Source organism: Arachis ipaensis, chromosome B4 (assembly GCF_059453495.1).
Source record: "Arachis ipaensis isolate K30076 ecotype BB chromosome B4, ASM5945349v1, whole genome shotgun sequence".
Lineage (NCBI taxonomy): Eukaryota > Viridiplantae > Streptophyta > Magnoliopsida > Fabales > Fabaceae > Arachis > Arachis ipaensis.
Window position 1 is genome coordinate 135308278 of NC_142439.1, and position 17289 is coordinate 135325566.

General features: G+C 31.9%; 1 protein-coding gene across 2 annotated transcripts; it reads left to right on the plus strand.

The window, feature by feature from the left end:
* The first annotated feature begins 12143 nt into the window (after window positions 1–12143).
* LOC107635075 (TMV resistance protein N) lies at window positions 12144–16952 on the plus strand. 2 transcript variants are annotated; one of them, XM_088483897.1, is made up of 5 exons: window positions 12157–12826; window positions 14590–15296; window positions 15576–15679; window positions 15818–16099; window positions 16209–16952. In XM_088483897.1, the coding sequence occupies exons 1-5, from the start codon at window positions 12339–12341 to the stop codon at window positions 16686–16688; spliced, it is 2061 nt and encodes a 686-aa protein (XP_088340023.1). In that variant the 5' UTR covers window positions 12157–12338; the 3' UTR covers window positions 16689–16952. The 2 variants fall into 2 exon arrangements, with proteins under 2 accessions (XP_088340022.1, XP_088340023.1); XM_088483896.1 differs by having other exon boundaries at window positions 12144–12826; window positions 14590–15679.
* The last annotated feature ends 337 nt before the right edge of the window (window positions 16953–17289 follow it).

Genomic DNA, 17289 nt, shown 5'->3' on the forward strand with positions numbered 1-17289 from the left:
TTGTTTAATTTATGTTTTATAATAAATTTTAAATATTTTAATTTTTTTATTTTTAAATTAAATATTATCTATTTAATTTTTTTAATAATTAGAGAATAACTTTTAGATATTATAATAAATATTATAATATTATATGATAGGCATGTGATGATTGTAATTTTTTTTTTATTTTATTAGAAATGAGATTGAGTCAATTTAATTTAACTCTAAAAATTTATAAGATAAAAGATGTCCCATATTTATAAATTATTTAGAGATTTTATTTGCGAGAGTTGTGATATTTATATTACAATTTTTTTTAGTGTAATTAGATATTTTTTAAAAATTGTTCATTATTCAATTTTTAGAAGAGAGAAACTAAAACACAAGTAATTTCTCATAAAAAACAAATAACTTCCTATAAAAATAAATATTTAAATTAATTAAATAATATTATTTAAATAAAAAAACTGACTAAAAACTAAAAATTTAAAGAACAAGTAGCATTTTTCAATTTTTTTTATGTCTAGCAATAATGGTCTAAAGTGTGAACATTTGCAGGTAAGTGATTTAATAAGATTAATTTCGATATATCGTATTTATATTATACTAGAATGAGAGCCGCACGATGCGTGGGACGGTAAATTAATGATAGTATATAATAAATATTAAAAATTGTTATGTTTTGTAGAATTAAATTAAATTTGTAAACTAAAGTTAAATTTAAAAGGTATTTTATTTAAAATAATTTATAGTACAAAATATTTGGATATTAGAATTGTATGTATAAAATGATATTTTTATTTGATGGTTTAATTTTTGCATGTCTTCTTATGTGCCGCTCGTCCTCCTTTTTTTTTTATTGGATGTTGTTAAAGTTGTTACTTTCTTCTTTCTGTGTAAGTTCTTGTGAAGGCATGTTCTTTATGAATTATTGAGTTATATGCACTTTCTATTGTGTTGTTTGTTCCATCTTTGCAAATATGTTCTTTTTCCGAAATTGTGTCTTGAATTTGTATAGTTTTCTTTCTTCTTAATCTCTTGATGGGTATGTGATATTCGTCTGATGATATTAGTGTTGGCAAAGTTGGTTCCTATAATCAATGAATAATTTAAATTAGAAATAAAAATGATGTTTAAAATAACTAAAATAAGTGATTTTTTTTAGTATTACTTGTTTTATTTGTTGTAATGGGTGTTGAAATTTAGTGTTTTTTGTTGGAATAAATGTCTTGGTAACAAATGGGTGTTGAAATTTAGTATTTTTGGTTAGAACAAATGTCTTGGTAACAGTATATTGTTGAGAACTTTCTTTAAGATTAAAATCATTTACATTGACTTCAAATATAAGTGAGGTTGCACAAAATTTTCAATTGGGGTGATGCTTCAATGTCATTACTTTTCTAGAGTGCCATTAGATTTGAAGCAGTTGTACTCAACAATTTTTTTATTTCGTCATCAAATAGTACAAAAGTTGTTGTACCACTTTGATCAGAAACCTTTAATTGAATTTAAACCTAAAATAAGTATTGGGTTAGTAACTAATAATTTGATAGATAGGATTATGAAAAGTATATAAAGTTACCTTATTATTGGATATTGTGGTGTTTGATTACATGTGCCACAAATGTAGTTATCTCATTTTTCATATGCTTTTTTCATACACTTTTCACATTCAACATAGTTATCTCCATTGAGTAAGTTTGAGATGTTGTGTAGTTCAGAAATAAATTTTTTGTGCTAAATTTAATGTAATTTGAAGGAATAGTGATAAGAGACTTATATAAGTAGTTTAAATAGTATGAAATTTAAATATTTGTAACGTAAAATTTATTATGATTAATAATATTATTATGACATTTATAATATGAATGTTTATTACGTTGAATGAGTTATTTATAGAAATTAATATATTAATTATTGGAGTTATAAATTTCTTGTATTGTTTACAACGGTAAAATATAATAAATATAGGAATATGAATTTATGTATTTGTAAGTTACAAATTTGGTTAGACACTATTAATTTCTAATTATTGTCGTTGGTAATTATTGTATTATTTTTTGTATATTTTTTTTTTCTGATTTGAAAATAATAGATGATTTGGCAAAAATTGAGTGGTTGATTCTAAAATTTTGCCAAGTAAGCGATATTGCTGACATGGCGTGAGTAGAAGAAGAGAAATAGTTTAAAAGTAATGTGGGTAAACTTATGTATCTACTTTCATATATTAAGAATAGATTAGAATTGAGATTAAATAGATTTAACTCAACTCCAAAAATGATCTCATGAGTCGAGAGATATATCGTATTTAATTATAAACTATCTAAAGATTTTATCGTGGGGAATTCGTAATATATATTATGATAATAATATAATAGAGAATTTAATTTTGATCGACTCTGAGTGTAAAGTAGTTTTACACGTGCATTTAATTACGGAACGTCATATCAGTAAAAATAAGATTTAATTACTCTCTACGTCTCTATAGTTTCATCAAATTTTTAATAAGTTCTTATACTTTTTTTTCAATTAGGTCCTTACATGTTAATTTTTTTAATTTAGTCCTGGCCGTAAACAAAATATCTAAAATAACAGAATATTCTATTAAAAAATGAATATTCTTGTAATTGGGTTAGAATACATAATTGAGGGCACCTCCATATTTTCAAAATACCAAAAGAATCATTGGCATTTTGTCCCAAAATTAGAGAATCATAGCCAGCCTTAAGTTGTTCTCTAAAGTCTTATGCAGCCGCGTTTTTCCGTCGCATTCTGCGGTTTCCTAAAGTCATCGTCGTCGAATCCTTGAAGATCCCCAAACGGCCATGTCAGATCGCTTTGTTTATGGTAGAGATTTTGTTTGGCTTTTGCGACGTAGTCATATTGTTTGTCATTAAAGTAGTTTAAAGGAGATAATGATTGTGGTGATTCCACTAGTGACTGGGAGACATGAGAACTGGATCTGATTCATAGAGAATAAGTTGTTGGTTTTATTGAGAGAGTGTCAGTGTCATTGCGTTATTGTTGGTGGTGAAAGACGACGGCATTTCGGTGCGCAAAGTAGGCAATAGTAGGAAGAGATTGGGACAAGAGTCGCGACGGTTGTGGTTGAAAATGGGACGGATAATCGGAGGGAGGGGGGATAGACCGGGTGAGGATTAACAGTGCCTATGGCGCCAACGAGATCATGGACAAGGGTGGGGTGGGGATGGGAATAGCGGAGGAGGAGGGTAGCGCAGAGGACAAGGGAGGGAAGGGACTCGGGGAGGAACGTGGCAGCGGACGGTGGGACGAGGCCATGGTGGTGGTGGTGGCGGCGGCGGTGGTGGTGGAAGATGTAGCTGCATGTAACAACAACAACAACAACAAAGCCTTGTCCCACTAAGTGGAGTCGGCTACATGAATCAAACAACGTCATTGTGCTATGTCATGTATCATGTCTACAGAGAGACCGTTTACATGTAGATCTCATTTGACTACCTCATGGATGGTCTTCTTAGGTCTTCCTCTGCCTTTCGCCCTTTGTCCATCTTCCATCTCATCCACCCTCCTGACTGGATGTTCAATCGGTCTTCTTCTCACATGTCCAAACCACCTGAGACGCGATTCAACTATCTTTTCCACAATGGGTGCTACTCCAACTCTCTTCCTTATATCTTCATTCCTTATTTTATCCAATCGCGTATGACCACTCATCCATCTCAACATCTTCACCTCTGCCACACTCAGCTTATGTTCATGCTCCCCTTTAGCCGCGCAACACTCCGTACCATAAAGCATAGCCGGTCTTATAGCGGTGCGATAGAATTTACCTTTAAGTTTTAAAGGCACTTTTTTGTCGCATATAAAACCAGATGCACTCCGCCATTTTGACCAACCTGCTTGGATCCTATGATTTACATCCTGTTCAATCTCTCCATTATCCTGTATGATGCATCCAAGATACTTAAAACTTTTAACTTTTCGTAGGATGTTTTCTCCAATCTCCACCTCTATATTAGTGTTTTCCCTTCTCAGACTGAACTTACATTCCATATATTCCGTCTTGCTACGGCTTATGCGCAGACCATATACTTCTAGAGCTTCTTTCCATAACTCCAACTTCTTATTTAGGTCTTCCCTTAACTCTCCCATAAGGACGATATCATCGGCAAAAAGTATGCACCATGGCACAGGCTCTTGGATGTGCTCTGTGAGTACTTCCAAAACTATTGTGAAAAGGTATGGACTTAAGGATGATCCCTGGTGTAATCCTATACCAATAGGGAATTCCTCTGTCACACCACCTTGAGTCTTCACACTAGTTGTGGCCCCATCATACATGTCTTTAATTGCCCGAATATATGCGATCCTTACTCTCATCTTTTCTAAAACCTTCCATAAGACCTCCCTTGGTACCCTATCATACGCTTTTTCCAAATCAATAAACACCATATGTAGATCCCTTTTATTACTACGATACCTCTCCATCATCCTTCTTAATAGGTATATCGCTTCAGTGATAGATCTGCCTGACATAAATCCAAATTGGTTCTCCGTTACTTGTGTCTCTTTTCTCAACCCTCGTTCTATCACCCTTTCCCATAACTTCATAGTATGAGTCATAAGCTTGATCCCTCTATAGTTTTCGCAACTTTGTATATCCCCCTTATTCTTGTAGATAGGTACCAAAGTGCTCTTTCTCCACTCACCAGGCATCTTCTTTGACCTTAAAATCCCATTAAAAAGCTTGGTTAACCAGTTGATGTCTTTTTCTCCAAGATCCTTCCAAACCTCAATCGGGATATTATCAGGTCCTACTGCCCTGTCATTTTTCATCTGGTTTAGAGCCTCTTTTACCTCGAAGTCTCGAATCCTTCGATAGTAGTCAAAGTTTTTATCTTTTTCCCTTGTGCATAATCGACCAAGGCTCGAAAGAGTCTTCTGTCCCTCATTAAATAACTCGTAGAAGTAGCTCTTCCACCTTTCATTAATCTTCTCCTCTTGAGCCAACACCTCTCCATCCTTATCCTTTATGCACTTAACCCGATCCAAATCTCACTACAAGAAAATGAAATATTTGTAACAAAAAATTTGTATCAAATTTAAAATTGTTACAAAAAAATAATATTTTGTAATAATAATTAGTGATTGTTACAAAAGGATAATGTTTTGTAACAACATTACAAGTTGTTACAAAACATGATAATATTTTGTAACAACCTGTTTTATTTTGTTACAAATTATGTTAGTTTTTGTAACGAGATGGTGTTTTGTTACAAAATATTATAATATTTTGTAACAAAAAAAAAATAAGTTGCAAAAATTCAAAATATTTTGTAACAAAATGTTTTTTTTTTATTCAAAAACTCCAGTTATTTTTGTAACAAAAAAGTAATTTGTCACAAAATTCATTATTGTTTGTAACAAGTTAATTATTTGTCCTAAAATATAAGTATATTTTATAACAATTTTTTTTAAAATAATTTTATTTTATTTCAAAAATTAAAATTTTTTATATAATGTGTAAGACGTAAAAATTTTAGAAGATCTTATTAAGAGCTAATTTAGATTTATTTATCATTAAGTATTTTAATCTTTGAAATTATTCTATTAAAGATAATTAAACAAATTCTGATTAATTAATTTTAAAATAATTTAAGATTTTATCTGATTTTATAATTATTAAATTATTTTTTATATTTAAATTATAAAATTTAGAAAATGTAAAATAATAAGAATTTTATATGATTTGGTTTAAATATTTTAGATTTTAGAATTTAATACTTTAATTTTTATAAACAAAGAAAATTAATTATATTATCTCTAATACTTTTATTAGAATATTTTATTAAAATTAATTTGTAAATTTATGATTAAATAATATTTTTTTTTAAGATAAAGAAAGTTAATTGTATTACCATGTATTTTCAATTAGAGTAATTTATTAAGAATCAATAAGTATTTTTATATCACAAATAATATTTTAAAGTTTAGAGATTAAGTTAGTTTTTCAAATATTAATACTTTATACTCTAATTTTATTAAAAATATTTTACTCAAATTAAATCCAAAATTTCTAATTCTATACACAAACCCTAACCCTTTTACCCCACCGTCTTACTGTCATTTACCACTGCCATCCCTTCCCAAAAATCCAATACTCAGCTGCTTTTGAAAACAAACGAAAATAAAGAAAGAAAGAAACAGAGGGAGCGAAGAGGAGAAGGGGGAAAAAAAAGGGAGACGTCGTCGCTGCTACCACCGTCGAGGGAGAGAGAGCACGTTGCGAGCCAGAGACGCCGCCAGGGAGAAGAGGAGCCGTTGTGCTCCGCCGATGACCAGCCGCCGTCGAACTTCGAAGAGAGAAAGACAGTGCGCGAAGATGAGAGAGAGGGGAAGCCGATCCTGTCACCGTCGCCGCACCCAGTCGCCGTCAACGTTACGAGAGCTCGTCGCCGTCACTGGCGAGAGTCGTTGCCGCTGCTGTTGCTGAAGCCACTGTCTTCGTTAGTTACTAAGTCTTGTCTCTGTTTTTTGTCCTCCTTGTGTGCCGAAGTCGCTGCTGCCGTGATGGGTGGTCGTGGGGTTGCTTGTGCTTAAACAAAGCTATTACTGCTGCTGCTCCCTGTCGTTTGTTCCTTTCAAGTTTTAGTAAGTTGTCCTTGTTCGAAAACCCTTATTGTTACTGTTCTGTTTTCATGGTTGATTGAGAATGCTAAGATGTTAATATGTTAGGGTTATGTCAATACCACTACAAATTGTTCACTGGCATTGCCGTTGCTGATCCGATTTAAGGCTATTGCTGCTGCTGCGGGTTAGAACGAAGTTGAACTCATGCTTAATTTTGTGGTTTTCGACTAACTGAGGTAGGGGATTTGTTTTAAAAATAAATGTTTTAAGTTATGAATGCTAATAAAATTAAATGAGTAACTGTAAATGGTTTATGATTGCTTTGTGTGAATAATTGTTAGTATTGAGTTGAATCATAACTGTAATTGGTGATTGGTTTAATGATTTAACGTAATGATTATTGATGATGTTGTCTATTTTGAAGTTATACTTGCTGCTAGTACTTGTTGATGTTGATTTTGTGTATGGAATGTTGCTATGGCTGCTGAAAATTGATTTTATGAATCAGAACTTGAGATATGTTGTTATAGATGAGATGCTGAAGAATGGATGCTGTGATAATATGGTTACGTTGCACCTATGATATGAAATTGTGATATATTGAATTAAGAGTTCTTGGAAAACTTTGGTTAGTCAAAAGAAAGTTAGAAATATGGTTTTAGATGAATCCTAGGCTTGAATATAGGAATTGGTATGTGAGGTTGTTGGAAATACTTTGTGCAGAATTTCTGCAGAAAACTGCATAATTGGCAGCAGAACGAATGACTTTTTGGGAGTATTCCAGAACTAATTTTTAGATGAAACTATTTTTCTGTAAAACTTTAGTGTGTCTTGAATATTCCATAAAAATTTCAGAGAATTTGGCCAAGTGGTTTGGAAGATATGATTTTTGAAAGTTTAGTAGTTGCTGCAGATTTTTCTAGTTTTCTGGTTCTACAGCACCAACTTCCAAACGCTATAACTTTTAATTTAAATAGAATTTTGAGTTGATTTCAAAAGGATTTTAAAGATCTACCAGTCTATTTTAAGTGAGTACAAGTTTCATGTTCATATCTGTTTTGTAGACTTAGATAAGTCACTTGGAAGGTCGATTGTTTGCTGAAAACTCTGAACTGGTTTATGAAAACAGGGCTCCACTTCCAATTGATAATTAATTAATCAAATGAAGTGATATGAACCTGAATCCTGATAATGTAAACTTCATTTTTAATTGATCCAATGTTGAGTACTGTTGTTGTGTGCTTGTTAATACCACCAATACTTACTGATTTTAATTGTTCATTGCTTAGTCATGGTGATTCTTTTAATTATTGAATGCCAATGATATTTTTTCTTATAAATGATAATGAGTAATGGTTTGGGGTTTGGCTTGAAGCCTGAAACTTAATTGAACTAATTGTATTTGTCCACCTATTTACAGTGGCTGAAGATGATGCTTTCTTGGTCAAGCAAATTGGCCAGAGTTTCTGGTATTCTAAAATAGAGGTATATTCCTCTTCTTATATTCATAAATAGTCAGTTTTGTTCCTTGTTAACATACATGCATCATCTATGTATGGAAGACTAAACATAGATCGAATTCATTTTCTTATCAAAGCAAGAAGGGAGGAACAAATCCAAGCTGCTCATGATGAAGCCATGTTTGGTGCTTCAGCACTTCCACCTCTTACCAGTACTGACAGTGAGCCTGAAAGGGAGAATGAGAAAGAAGTTGATAAAAAAGTTGTTGTTACAAGCCTCTTAAGTGAAACGGTAAGTGGTTTCACTGCAGACTTATGTGGATAAGCATGATGAGTCATTTAAGTAATCCTTGTATTTGTGTGTGCATTTGTTGTTGAATAATTTCTCACATTAAGTTATTATTGCTGCTCTATACTTGCTGTTGGTTACTGCTGATTTTTTCCCTCATTGCTTGCTTGTTGAATCATTGTTAAATTCAATGAGAAAGAAAATGCTGCTGAGTTATTGTTGTTTGTGTTGGAGTAGATGATGGTTGCTGAACTGAGATTAGTTTTATTGATAAATCTGTTGCTGAAATCGTTTAGTTTGGCTTGATTGATTTTCTATTGAATTAATGGATAAACTGCTGTGCCCCTGCTGCTTGCAAGTGTAATGGTTATTGACTTCAATGAATAGAATGCTGCCTGAATCCATTACCTTTGTTCATTTTACTATTTTGGGTGCTGTATGATGGGCCATTGATTGCTGTTCTGCTGAGTGCTGCTCTACTTCTTGGTGGTTGGATTGATTTTAATTGTTTCCTCATGTTTTCTTGTTGGAATTGGCTTATTTTACTTCCTTCCTATGAATTTATTATGATTTTTTGTGTTTTTAACTCTCAAAGAATTCATATGGAATTTGAATTGATTGATTGAAATTGTGAAATAGGCAAATTTACTGCTGAAATGCTGCCGAAATTTATCTTAAGCTGTTTTCAATATTCATCTTTGATTCTATTAATTGATTGAGTTGGTATTTAATTGCTTTTGGTTTTCAACTGTTGCTAAACTCAATTGATTGATTATCCGGTTAAGTGCTTCACTGTTTTGGTTACTGGAAGCTGGAAGCTTAGGTTTTGTTATTCACTATTTGGTTGTTGTCCTATTTGGTTGCTCAATTAAACTGCATTGTGTTGTTTGAGCAAACAAGTTCTATTTGACGAATTTCTGTGTCAAAATAGACCCTTGTTTGCTACATGATTTCTAATTGCCTCAAGATATTTCTTTTGACTATGCACCTAACTTTTTGTTTCAGATTTTCTTATTTATAGGAGTGCTGAAATGGTGACCACATGCTACTTTGAGGGCTCAAGAATATTTTGATTCATAAAGACACTAATCTATGTTAGAACTTTTAATTTTTGGTTGAACTTGTGCAAGACATATAACTTGTAGAACTAATCAATGTACTCACTAATGTTATTTTGTTTTAAAACAATTTTAGCTAAATGAGGCATGTTTGAATTATGTATGTTTTTACATATTATATAAATGTAGATTTGCTTAATAAAATAGTTAATATATTAGTTAATTAAAAAAAATGTTACAAAATAATTATTTTACTTTTGTAACTAAAGAAAAAAAATGTTACAAAATCAAGTTATATTTTGTAACAAAATTTTTTGATAGGAAAAAATAGATTGTCACGAAAAATACCTTGAAGATCAAAATTTGTTACCACTTTTGTAACGGCTTCTGGTTTTTTGTATTAGAAAAAATTGTTACAAAACATCATATTGAATTGTAACAGTTCCATTTTTCGTTACAAAAACTTTTTGTAACGGGACTTACTGCAACGACCCCTTTTTTTGTTACAAAAAAACTTTTGTTTCAAAATTTTGACGTTTTGTAACAATTTTTTTTTGTTACAAATACGCCTTTTTCTTGTAGTGTCTCTCGTTCTTCTTTCCCGGCTCTTTCTGATTCTATATATACCTTTTTCTCCTTCTTTCGTGCCCAAAGACTGGTAGAGACTCTCATATGCTCTTGTTCTTGCTTCACTTACAGCCACTTTTGTCTCTTTCTTAGCCGCCTTATATTTTTCCCAGTTATCTGCGTTGCGGCATAAAGACCACTCTTTAAAACACTCCCTTTTTATCTTTATCTTTTCTTGTATACTTGCATTCCACCACCAGGACTCCTTGTCTCTTGGTCCTATTCCTTTAGATTCACCAAAATTTTCTTTTGCTGTTCTTCTAATAACTTCTGCCATCTCCCCCCAAATCTCTTCCGCGCTTCCATTCCCATCCCACTTTACCTTTTCTCCTACCCGTCTTAGGAAGCTTCTTTGTTCCTCACCTTTCATCCGCCACCACCTCGTCTTTGGGTTATTCGTATGATGTATTTTCCTCAACTTTTGCTCAACGCGAAAATCCATGACGAGCACCCTATATTGTGTTGTCAAACTATCTCCCGGGATAATTTTACAGTTAATGCAAAATTTTCGGTCGACTCTCCTCAACAAGAAGAAGTCGATTTGAGAGCTTGTCATGCCACTCTTATAGGTTATAAGATGTTCGTCTCTCTTTTTAAAACATGTATTTGCGATGAGAAGATCAAAGGTTGAGGAAAAGTCCAAAATAACTTTACCCTCGGCATTGATCACCCCGAAACCATGGCCTCCGTGAATACTCCCATATCCATTCACTTCTCTCCCAACATGGCCATTTAAATCTCCTCCTAAGAAAATCTTATCTCCCAAAGGTATGCCTTGAACCAAACTCTCTAGATCCTCCCAAAACCTTATCTTGTATTGTTCGTCCGAACCCACTTGCGGTGCATAGGTGCTAATCACATGGAAAATACCTCCCTCCACCACCAGTTTGATAGAGATGATCCGATCTCCCACCCTCTTGACATCCACTACGTCATTCTTTCACTGCTTATCCACAATTATTCCAACTCCATTCCTATTCTTCACCTTTCCTGTATACCAAAGTTTAAAACCAGAAGTATCCAATTCTCTAGCCTTTGCACCAACCCATTTTGTTTCTTGTAGGCACATAATGTTAATCTTCCTCCTTGTCATAGTGTCCACCACCTCCATGGACTTTCCTGTTAGAGTGTCTATGTTCCATGTCCCAAATCTCAACCTTCTGTCGCTTCGACCTTTACCTTTTACTTTGTGAACTAGTTTATTTACCCTCGTCCGTTCACGAAAACGTGAGAACCCTTGCTCATTTAACACTACATTTGGGCACCGATGCAGCGGTTCTTGCTCTTTTGACACCGTACTCGAGCCATACAGCGCGTTGCTTCCGGGCAACGACCTAGCTTTAGCACAATAATGTCTTTGATTCATGTCATGGGGTTCGACTATATTTTTATGTTGGTTGTCGAATACCTAACACAACCCTCCTCCTTTATCCGGGTTTGGGACCGGATATGTACCGCAAGTGTAACATAGGCGGAGTTGGAAGATGTAGCTGCATGCAATGGTGAAAATTGAACTAATTAATGTGTTATCATTATTATTTATTATTGATTATTTATTATTACTGTTATTTCATAGTTGTGAGAGAGAAGATTTTAGAAAGTAGCTATATATTCAGGAAGAGTAATGCTACGTGTACACTAAAATCAGCCACCAGTGTAAAATACATATTGAAATATAAATATACGTTGAAAATAAATTAAACCACACATATATTTATACACAAATATATTGGTGGCTGATTTTAGTAACTGATTTTAGTATATAAATAATATTTTTGATTCAGAAAATATGAATAATAGAAAAGTGATAAAGAAGGTAGAAAACAGGGGTATACAAATAATTTTATGATTTATGTACATTTTTTACATTTAATGTTGAGAGGGATTAAATTTAAAAAAATTTTTTAGAGATCTAATTAAAAAATATAAAAATTTAATAAAATTATAAGAATTTGTAGTATAATTAAACCTAAAAATAACCATATTTTACATTGATTAAGGTAAATAATCATTCAAAACAATAAAAGTGATTGCACAGTGTAAAACGCACAACGCACGAGTCCATCCAAATTAAATCTTATAATAAATTGCTAGTGAGTATAACCAACTGTACCTGCGTTGACTCGGGTATTCATTGCTTCGTGTCTCCTTCATTATTCCCACATAGCAGCGTACACCTCACTTTCCTTTCTCTCTTCCACACAACTTTATCTTAAGCGATCTCGTTAACTTTCTGATTCAGTCTTCAACCACACACAATTTTTGGATCTTCTGCTGCACATACAATTCAGATCTTGAAGCTTCTAACATATGGCATCCGGGTCCTCTTTTGGTTCAATTCCACTGCCAACAAGAGCATGCACCTATCACGTGTTTTTGAGTTTCAGGAGTGAAGACACTGGAAAATTCACTATCCATCTCTATAACACCCTCAACAGAAAGGGAATCACAACCTACAGAGATGATAACAAACTTCGCAAAGACGATGTTATTTCAGATGAACTCCTGAAAGCAATTGAACAATCGATGTTTGCAGTCATTGTTTTCTCACCAGACTACGCTTCCTCCAGTCAGTGCTTGGATGAGCTCCAAAAGATCTTGGAGTGCAACAACAAACTGGGGCTACATATCCGGACAGTGTACTACGGTGTGGAGCCTAGTGATGTGAGGCACCAAAGAGGAACCTTTGAGAAAGCTTTCAAAAAACACGAAGAGAGACATGACCGTGAGAAGGTCAAAAGATGGAGAGATGCGCTAACACAAGTTGCTGCTCTTAAAGGTTGGACCTCCAAAAATCAGTAAGCTAACTAATCATTAACTGATTACTCTTGTTATTACTACAATTTATCTGCTATACATGTTCAAACTTTTAGATCCATATCCATCTAAACAAAACTGCAATCATTATAGATTCCATTTTTAACAAATAACATAGATCTGCTTGTTAAAATTGCTCCGCTAAATGGCATAATTAAAATGTTTCACTAAAAAAAATTTAAGATCGATAAGACATATTATTACTCTTAACATTATATAATAGTATTATTATTTTGTAATACTACATTTTAAATATTTTTCTAAAGCAAATAGAATGCAATATTTAAGCAACGATGGTAACAGTATACTAAAAATTAGCCATAATGTTTAAATTTTTTTCTATATACATATCAATTTTTAATTGAAAAGTAAAATTAAATAGTAACAAATTATATTCTGGTTCCTATGATTTGTTTTGCAAAATAGATTTAAACCATATCTACGGATCTACCCTACATTCATAATTTTCGTTCTTAGAAAAAATTTATTGTCAAATAATTAGCTTTTTATTTTTTTCATTCAGTTAGACAAATCAATCTTTAATAGATGTTTTTTTTTTTGAAAAAATAAATATTTGAATTAGAGTTTATAGTAATACATGGAATAATTTCTTTTCTTCTTCAACGTGGATACAATCACACTACGAACGAATTACTATAAAATTGAGTTTAAATATAATAATGAAATAATAATTATGGTTATTTTCGTCTACCACATTTTTCTTTCTTGAATTACATATTAAATAAAGATCTCATAATAAAATAATATATGATACCACAATGGAATTAATTTAAATAATATTAATATTTAAAAATTAATGAGATAATAAGTGGATTAATGTTAAACTTTTTGACTCATTTATAAAAATATTTGTAATTTGTATATAGTTTAATATTTATAATTAATGTGAAAATTATTATTATAGTTTTAATATAGATATTAATTATATTTAATTGTTATTTTTTAATTTAATAGAATAATAATAGCTATTAAATTTAATTATTTTTGTATCATTATTATATAGAAATTTTTTATTTTTATTTTGTAAAATTATAAAATTACCATCTATATAAAATTATTGGCCTGACACAATCATAAAAACCAATATGTCATAAGTTCATTTTATATAATAGATTTGTATTAACTTTTATATGATAAAAATAGATAGAATGATATTGATAATAAATACTAAAAATACAGCATAATAATCCAAATTAATTCCAAAAAAGATTTTTTGTAAAAAAAAATAATTTTTAACAAATTTTAACTATTAAATCAGTCTCTAATTTTATATTTTATTAGACATTAATTCTTGTATTAAATTTTAGTTAAAAAGTTAAACAAAACAATACATATCGTTATTTAATAACAAACATTATGATTTCTAAAATTTTTTAAAATTCTAAGATTAGTTTTTTACTTTTTTCATAGAGACAAATAATGTTTTGTGAAAATTGATTTGTCTATCAAAACAAAAATTGAATACTAATTTAATAATTAAAATTTGTTTAAAATTAAAATCTATTATTAAAAAATTTTTAAGAACTAATTATAATTTGGAGTATTTCTCAAAAATATATATTGCATTATTCTTTTTTGTTTCTTAATAGGCATAAATAGATATCAAGAGTTTTTAATTTTATGATGATTTATATAATATAATTTCTTTTTTATAATAAAAGTTGTTGCTTTATTTTTCTTATGTGTTGCTAGACTTACAAAGAAATTCTCTTTCCCTGGACAGGGACGAAGCAGGACTTGTGAAAAATATTGCTCAACATATATTTGAAATATTGATTTCTAAGTTGCCATCTTCAATGAAGAATTTTGTGGGGATTAATTCAAGAGTGGAACAAGTGATTACTCTAATTGGCCTTGGATTGAATGATGTTCGCTTTATAGGCATATGGGGAATGGGTGGCATGGGTAAGACCACTATTGCTAGAGCAGTCTTTGAAACCATTCGATATAATTTTGAAGTTACTTGCTTTCTTGCCGACGTTAGGGAGCAATGCGAGAAAAAAGATATTACTGACATACAAAAGGAACTTCTTAAACAAATGAATATAAGTTCAAATGCTGTTCATAATAAGTATGATGGGAGGACAATAATTCAAAACTCTTTACGTCTCAAAAAGGTACTTCTTGTTCTTGATGATGTAAATCATGAAAAACAATTAAAGGATTTGGCTGGGGAGCAAGATTGGTTTGGTCCTGGAAGCAGAATAATAATTACAACTAGAGACTTAATGGTGCTAAAGGAAGAGGTGCATAAAACTTATAACGTTGAAGGGTTAATGGAAAGTGAAGCCCTTAACCTCTTTTCTTTAGAAGCTTTTAACCTGCCAAAACCTTCAGAAGAGTTTTTGGAGTTGTCCAAAGAAGTGGTCAAATACAGCGGTGGTCTCCCATTGGCACTTAAAGTATTGGGTTCCTATCTTAATGGTAGAGGTATTGAGGTTTGGCATAGTGCTATTGAAAAAATAAAGCATTTTTCACATTCTGAAATTATTGATGTATTGAAAATAAGCTATGATGGTTTAGATGATATGGAAAAAGATATTTTTCTAGATATTGCTTGTTTCTTTAAAGGATATCAGATAGGTGATGTAACAAGGAAATTAAAAGGATGTGGTTATCAGGTTGAAATTGGTCTTGATATTTTGATTAACAAATCATTGGTCACTATAAATAAATATGATCAATTGGTGATGCATGATCTGGTTGAAGAAATGGGCAAACAAATTGTAATTCAAGAATCTCCAAATGATCCTAGTAAGCGTAGCAGATTGTGGTGTTACGAGGATCTTAATTCTGTACTTGCTCAAAAGAGGGTATGTATCGTTTTTTCTCAACTATAGAATGCACAAAATAGAATGCACAAAATGGTGTTAATTTAGCCAAATGTGGAATTAAATTAAAATACAGAATAAATGCATAAAATATTTTTGTTTGCTTTGATTTCTGTGTAGGGAACTGAAGCAATTCAAAGTATAGTGCTACACTCAAGTTATGAGGAGCATTTGAGATTTGAAGCCTTCTCCAAACTAAAGCTGTCAAAACTTCTCATATTATGTGGTGTGGAAGTGGAAGTGGAACCTCCATCCGACCTTCCTTGCCTTCCTAGCACATTAAAAGTTCTGCACTGGTGGAGATGTCCTTTGAAAACACTACCCCTTGCAGAAACAGAACATGAATTTGCTGAAATTGAACTACGATTTAGCAGAATTGAGGAACTTTGGCTTGGGAAAAAGGTAAAGACCCTTTCTTTAAGCGCTCTATTAAATTTAATCATACTGACCTGACCCTTTTATCTAAGATTAGTATTCCTTTTAAATATTTTCCTTTTTTTTTTTTGACCAGTTTCTTGGAAACCTGAAATACTTGAATTTGAGTCATTCATGGTATTTAAAGGAAACACCTGACTTTTCTGGGACTCCTATTCTTGAAACACTTATTCTTGGTGACTGTCCAGACCTCAGAGAGGTTCATCCATCCCTTGTACTACATGAGAATCTTGTTCTGTTGGACTTAAGCAAGTGTATAAGTCTTAAAACTTTTCCGGGAATACTGTATATGACATCCCTCAAGGAGTTAATTCTAAAGGACTGCCGGAGTTTTGAAAATAGACCAGAATTCGGGGAGTGCATGAAACAGTTATCCAGGCTATGTTTAGAGGGAACGGCTGTGAGGGAATTGCCTTCCTCACTTTTTCGCCTTCCCATCACTATCAATAAGAGAAAGTCTAGGGAGCCAGCACTTTTATTAAATTCTGGCCAGCACTTAGCCAGTAAAAGAAAAATAAGTAGTTCTCTATCATTAGATGAAATCTCGCACCATTAAAAACACTATTGATGGCTAATTGATGGCTACGAATCATACAATCTGCTGGCCTCCTAACACTCTTCCTATTAATAATTGACTGGACCTCCCAAGAATATGTAGGAAGGAACTCTGTCACTAAATTCATGCTTCCACATTTTGTCTCCTAGACATCTCAACTTTCACTATGGATTTTATATGACTTGTTTCCTGGCTTGTTGATCAGATTACTGTATGTTTAGAAACTTACTAGTATTATATTTCAGATAAAATAATTTTTTATCATGTCATATTGTATCATATTTCATATCATTCTTTTGTTCAACAAAAGTGAATCCCAGAGCCAAGATCAAGACGTAAGAAAAGTATTTTCATATCAATTTTCTGAAAACAATTACGACAAGATCATCTTTACAGATACATAAATGCTTACTTTATATATTTTCCTCAAATCAAACATATAGCATACCAAATTACCAATTGATAGATTGTTAACAGTTAACTCTAACCAATACAGAAAGATCCAAACATAGAATAAATTACCCACTTGTGAGGAAGCATTTGTGGCAGCTTCAACTTCAAGCAAGGACAGGTACATATGACCAAGAATCAATCACCTAAC

Excerpts from the sequence above, each read along its gene's own strand:
- LOC107635075 (XM_088483896.1), top strand. The coding sequence starts at position 12,339 with ATGGCATCCGGGTCCTCTTTTGGTTCAATTCCACTGCCAACAAGAGCA. Across the intron at positions 15,680-15,817 it reads CTGTACTTGCTCAAAAGAGG|GGAACTGAAGCAATTCAAAG; the intron begins GTATGTATCGTT and ends ATTTCTGTGTAG. Across the intron at positions 16,100-16,208 it reads AACTTTGGCTTGGGAAAAAG|TTTCTTGGAAACCTGAAATA; the intron begins GTAAAGACCCTT and ends TTTTTTGACCAG.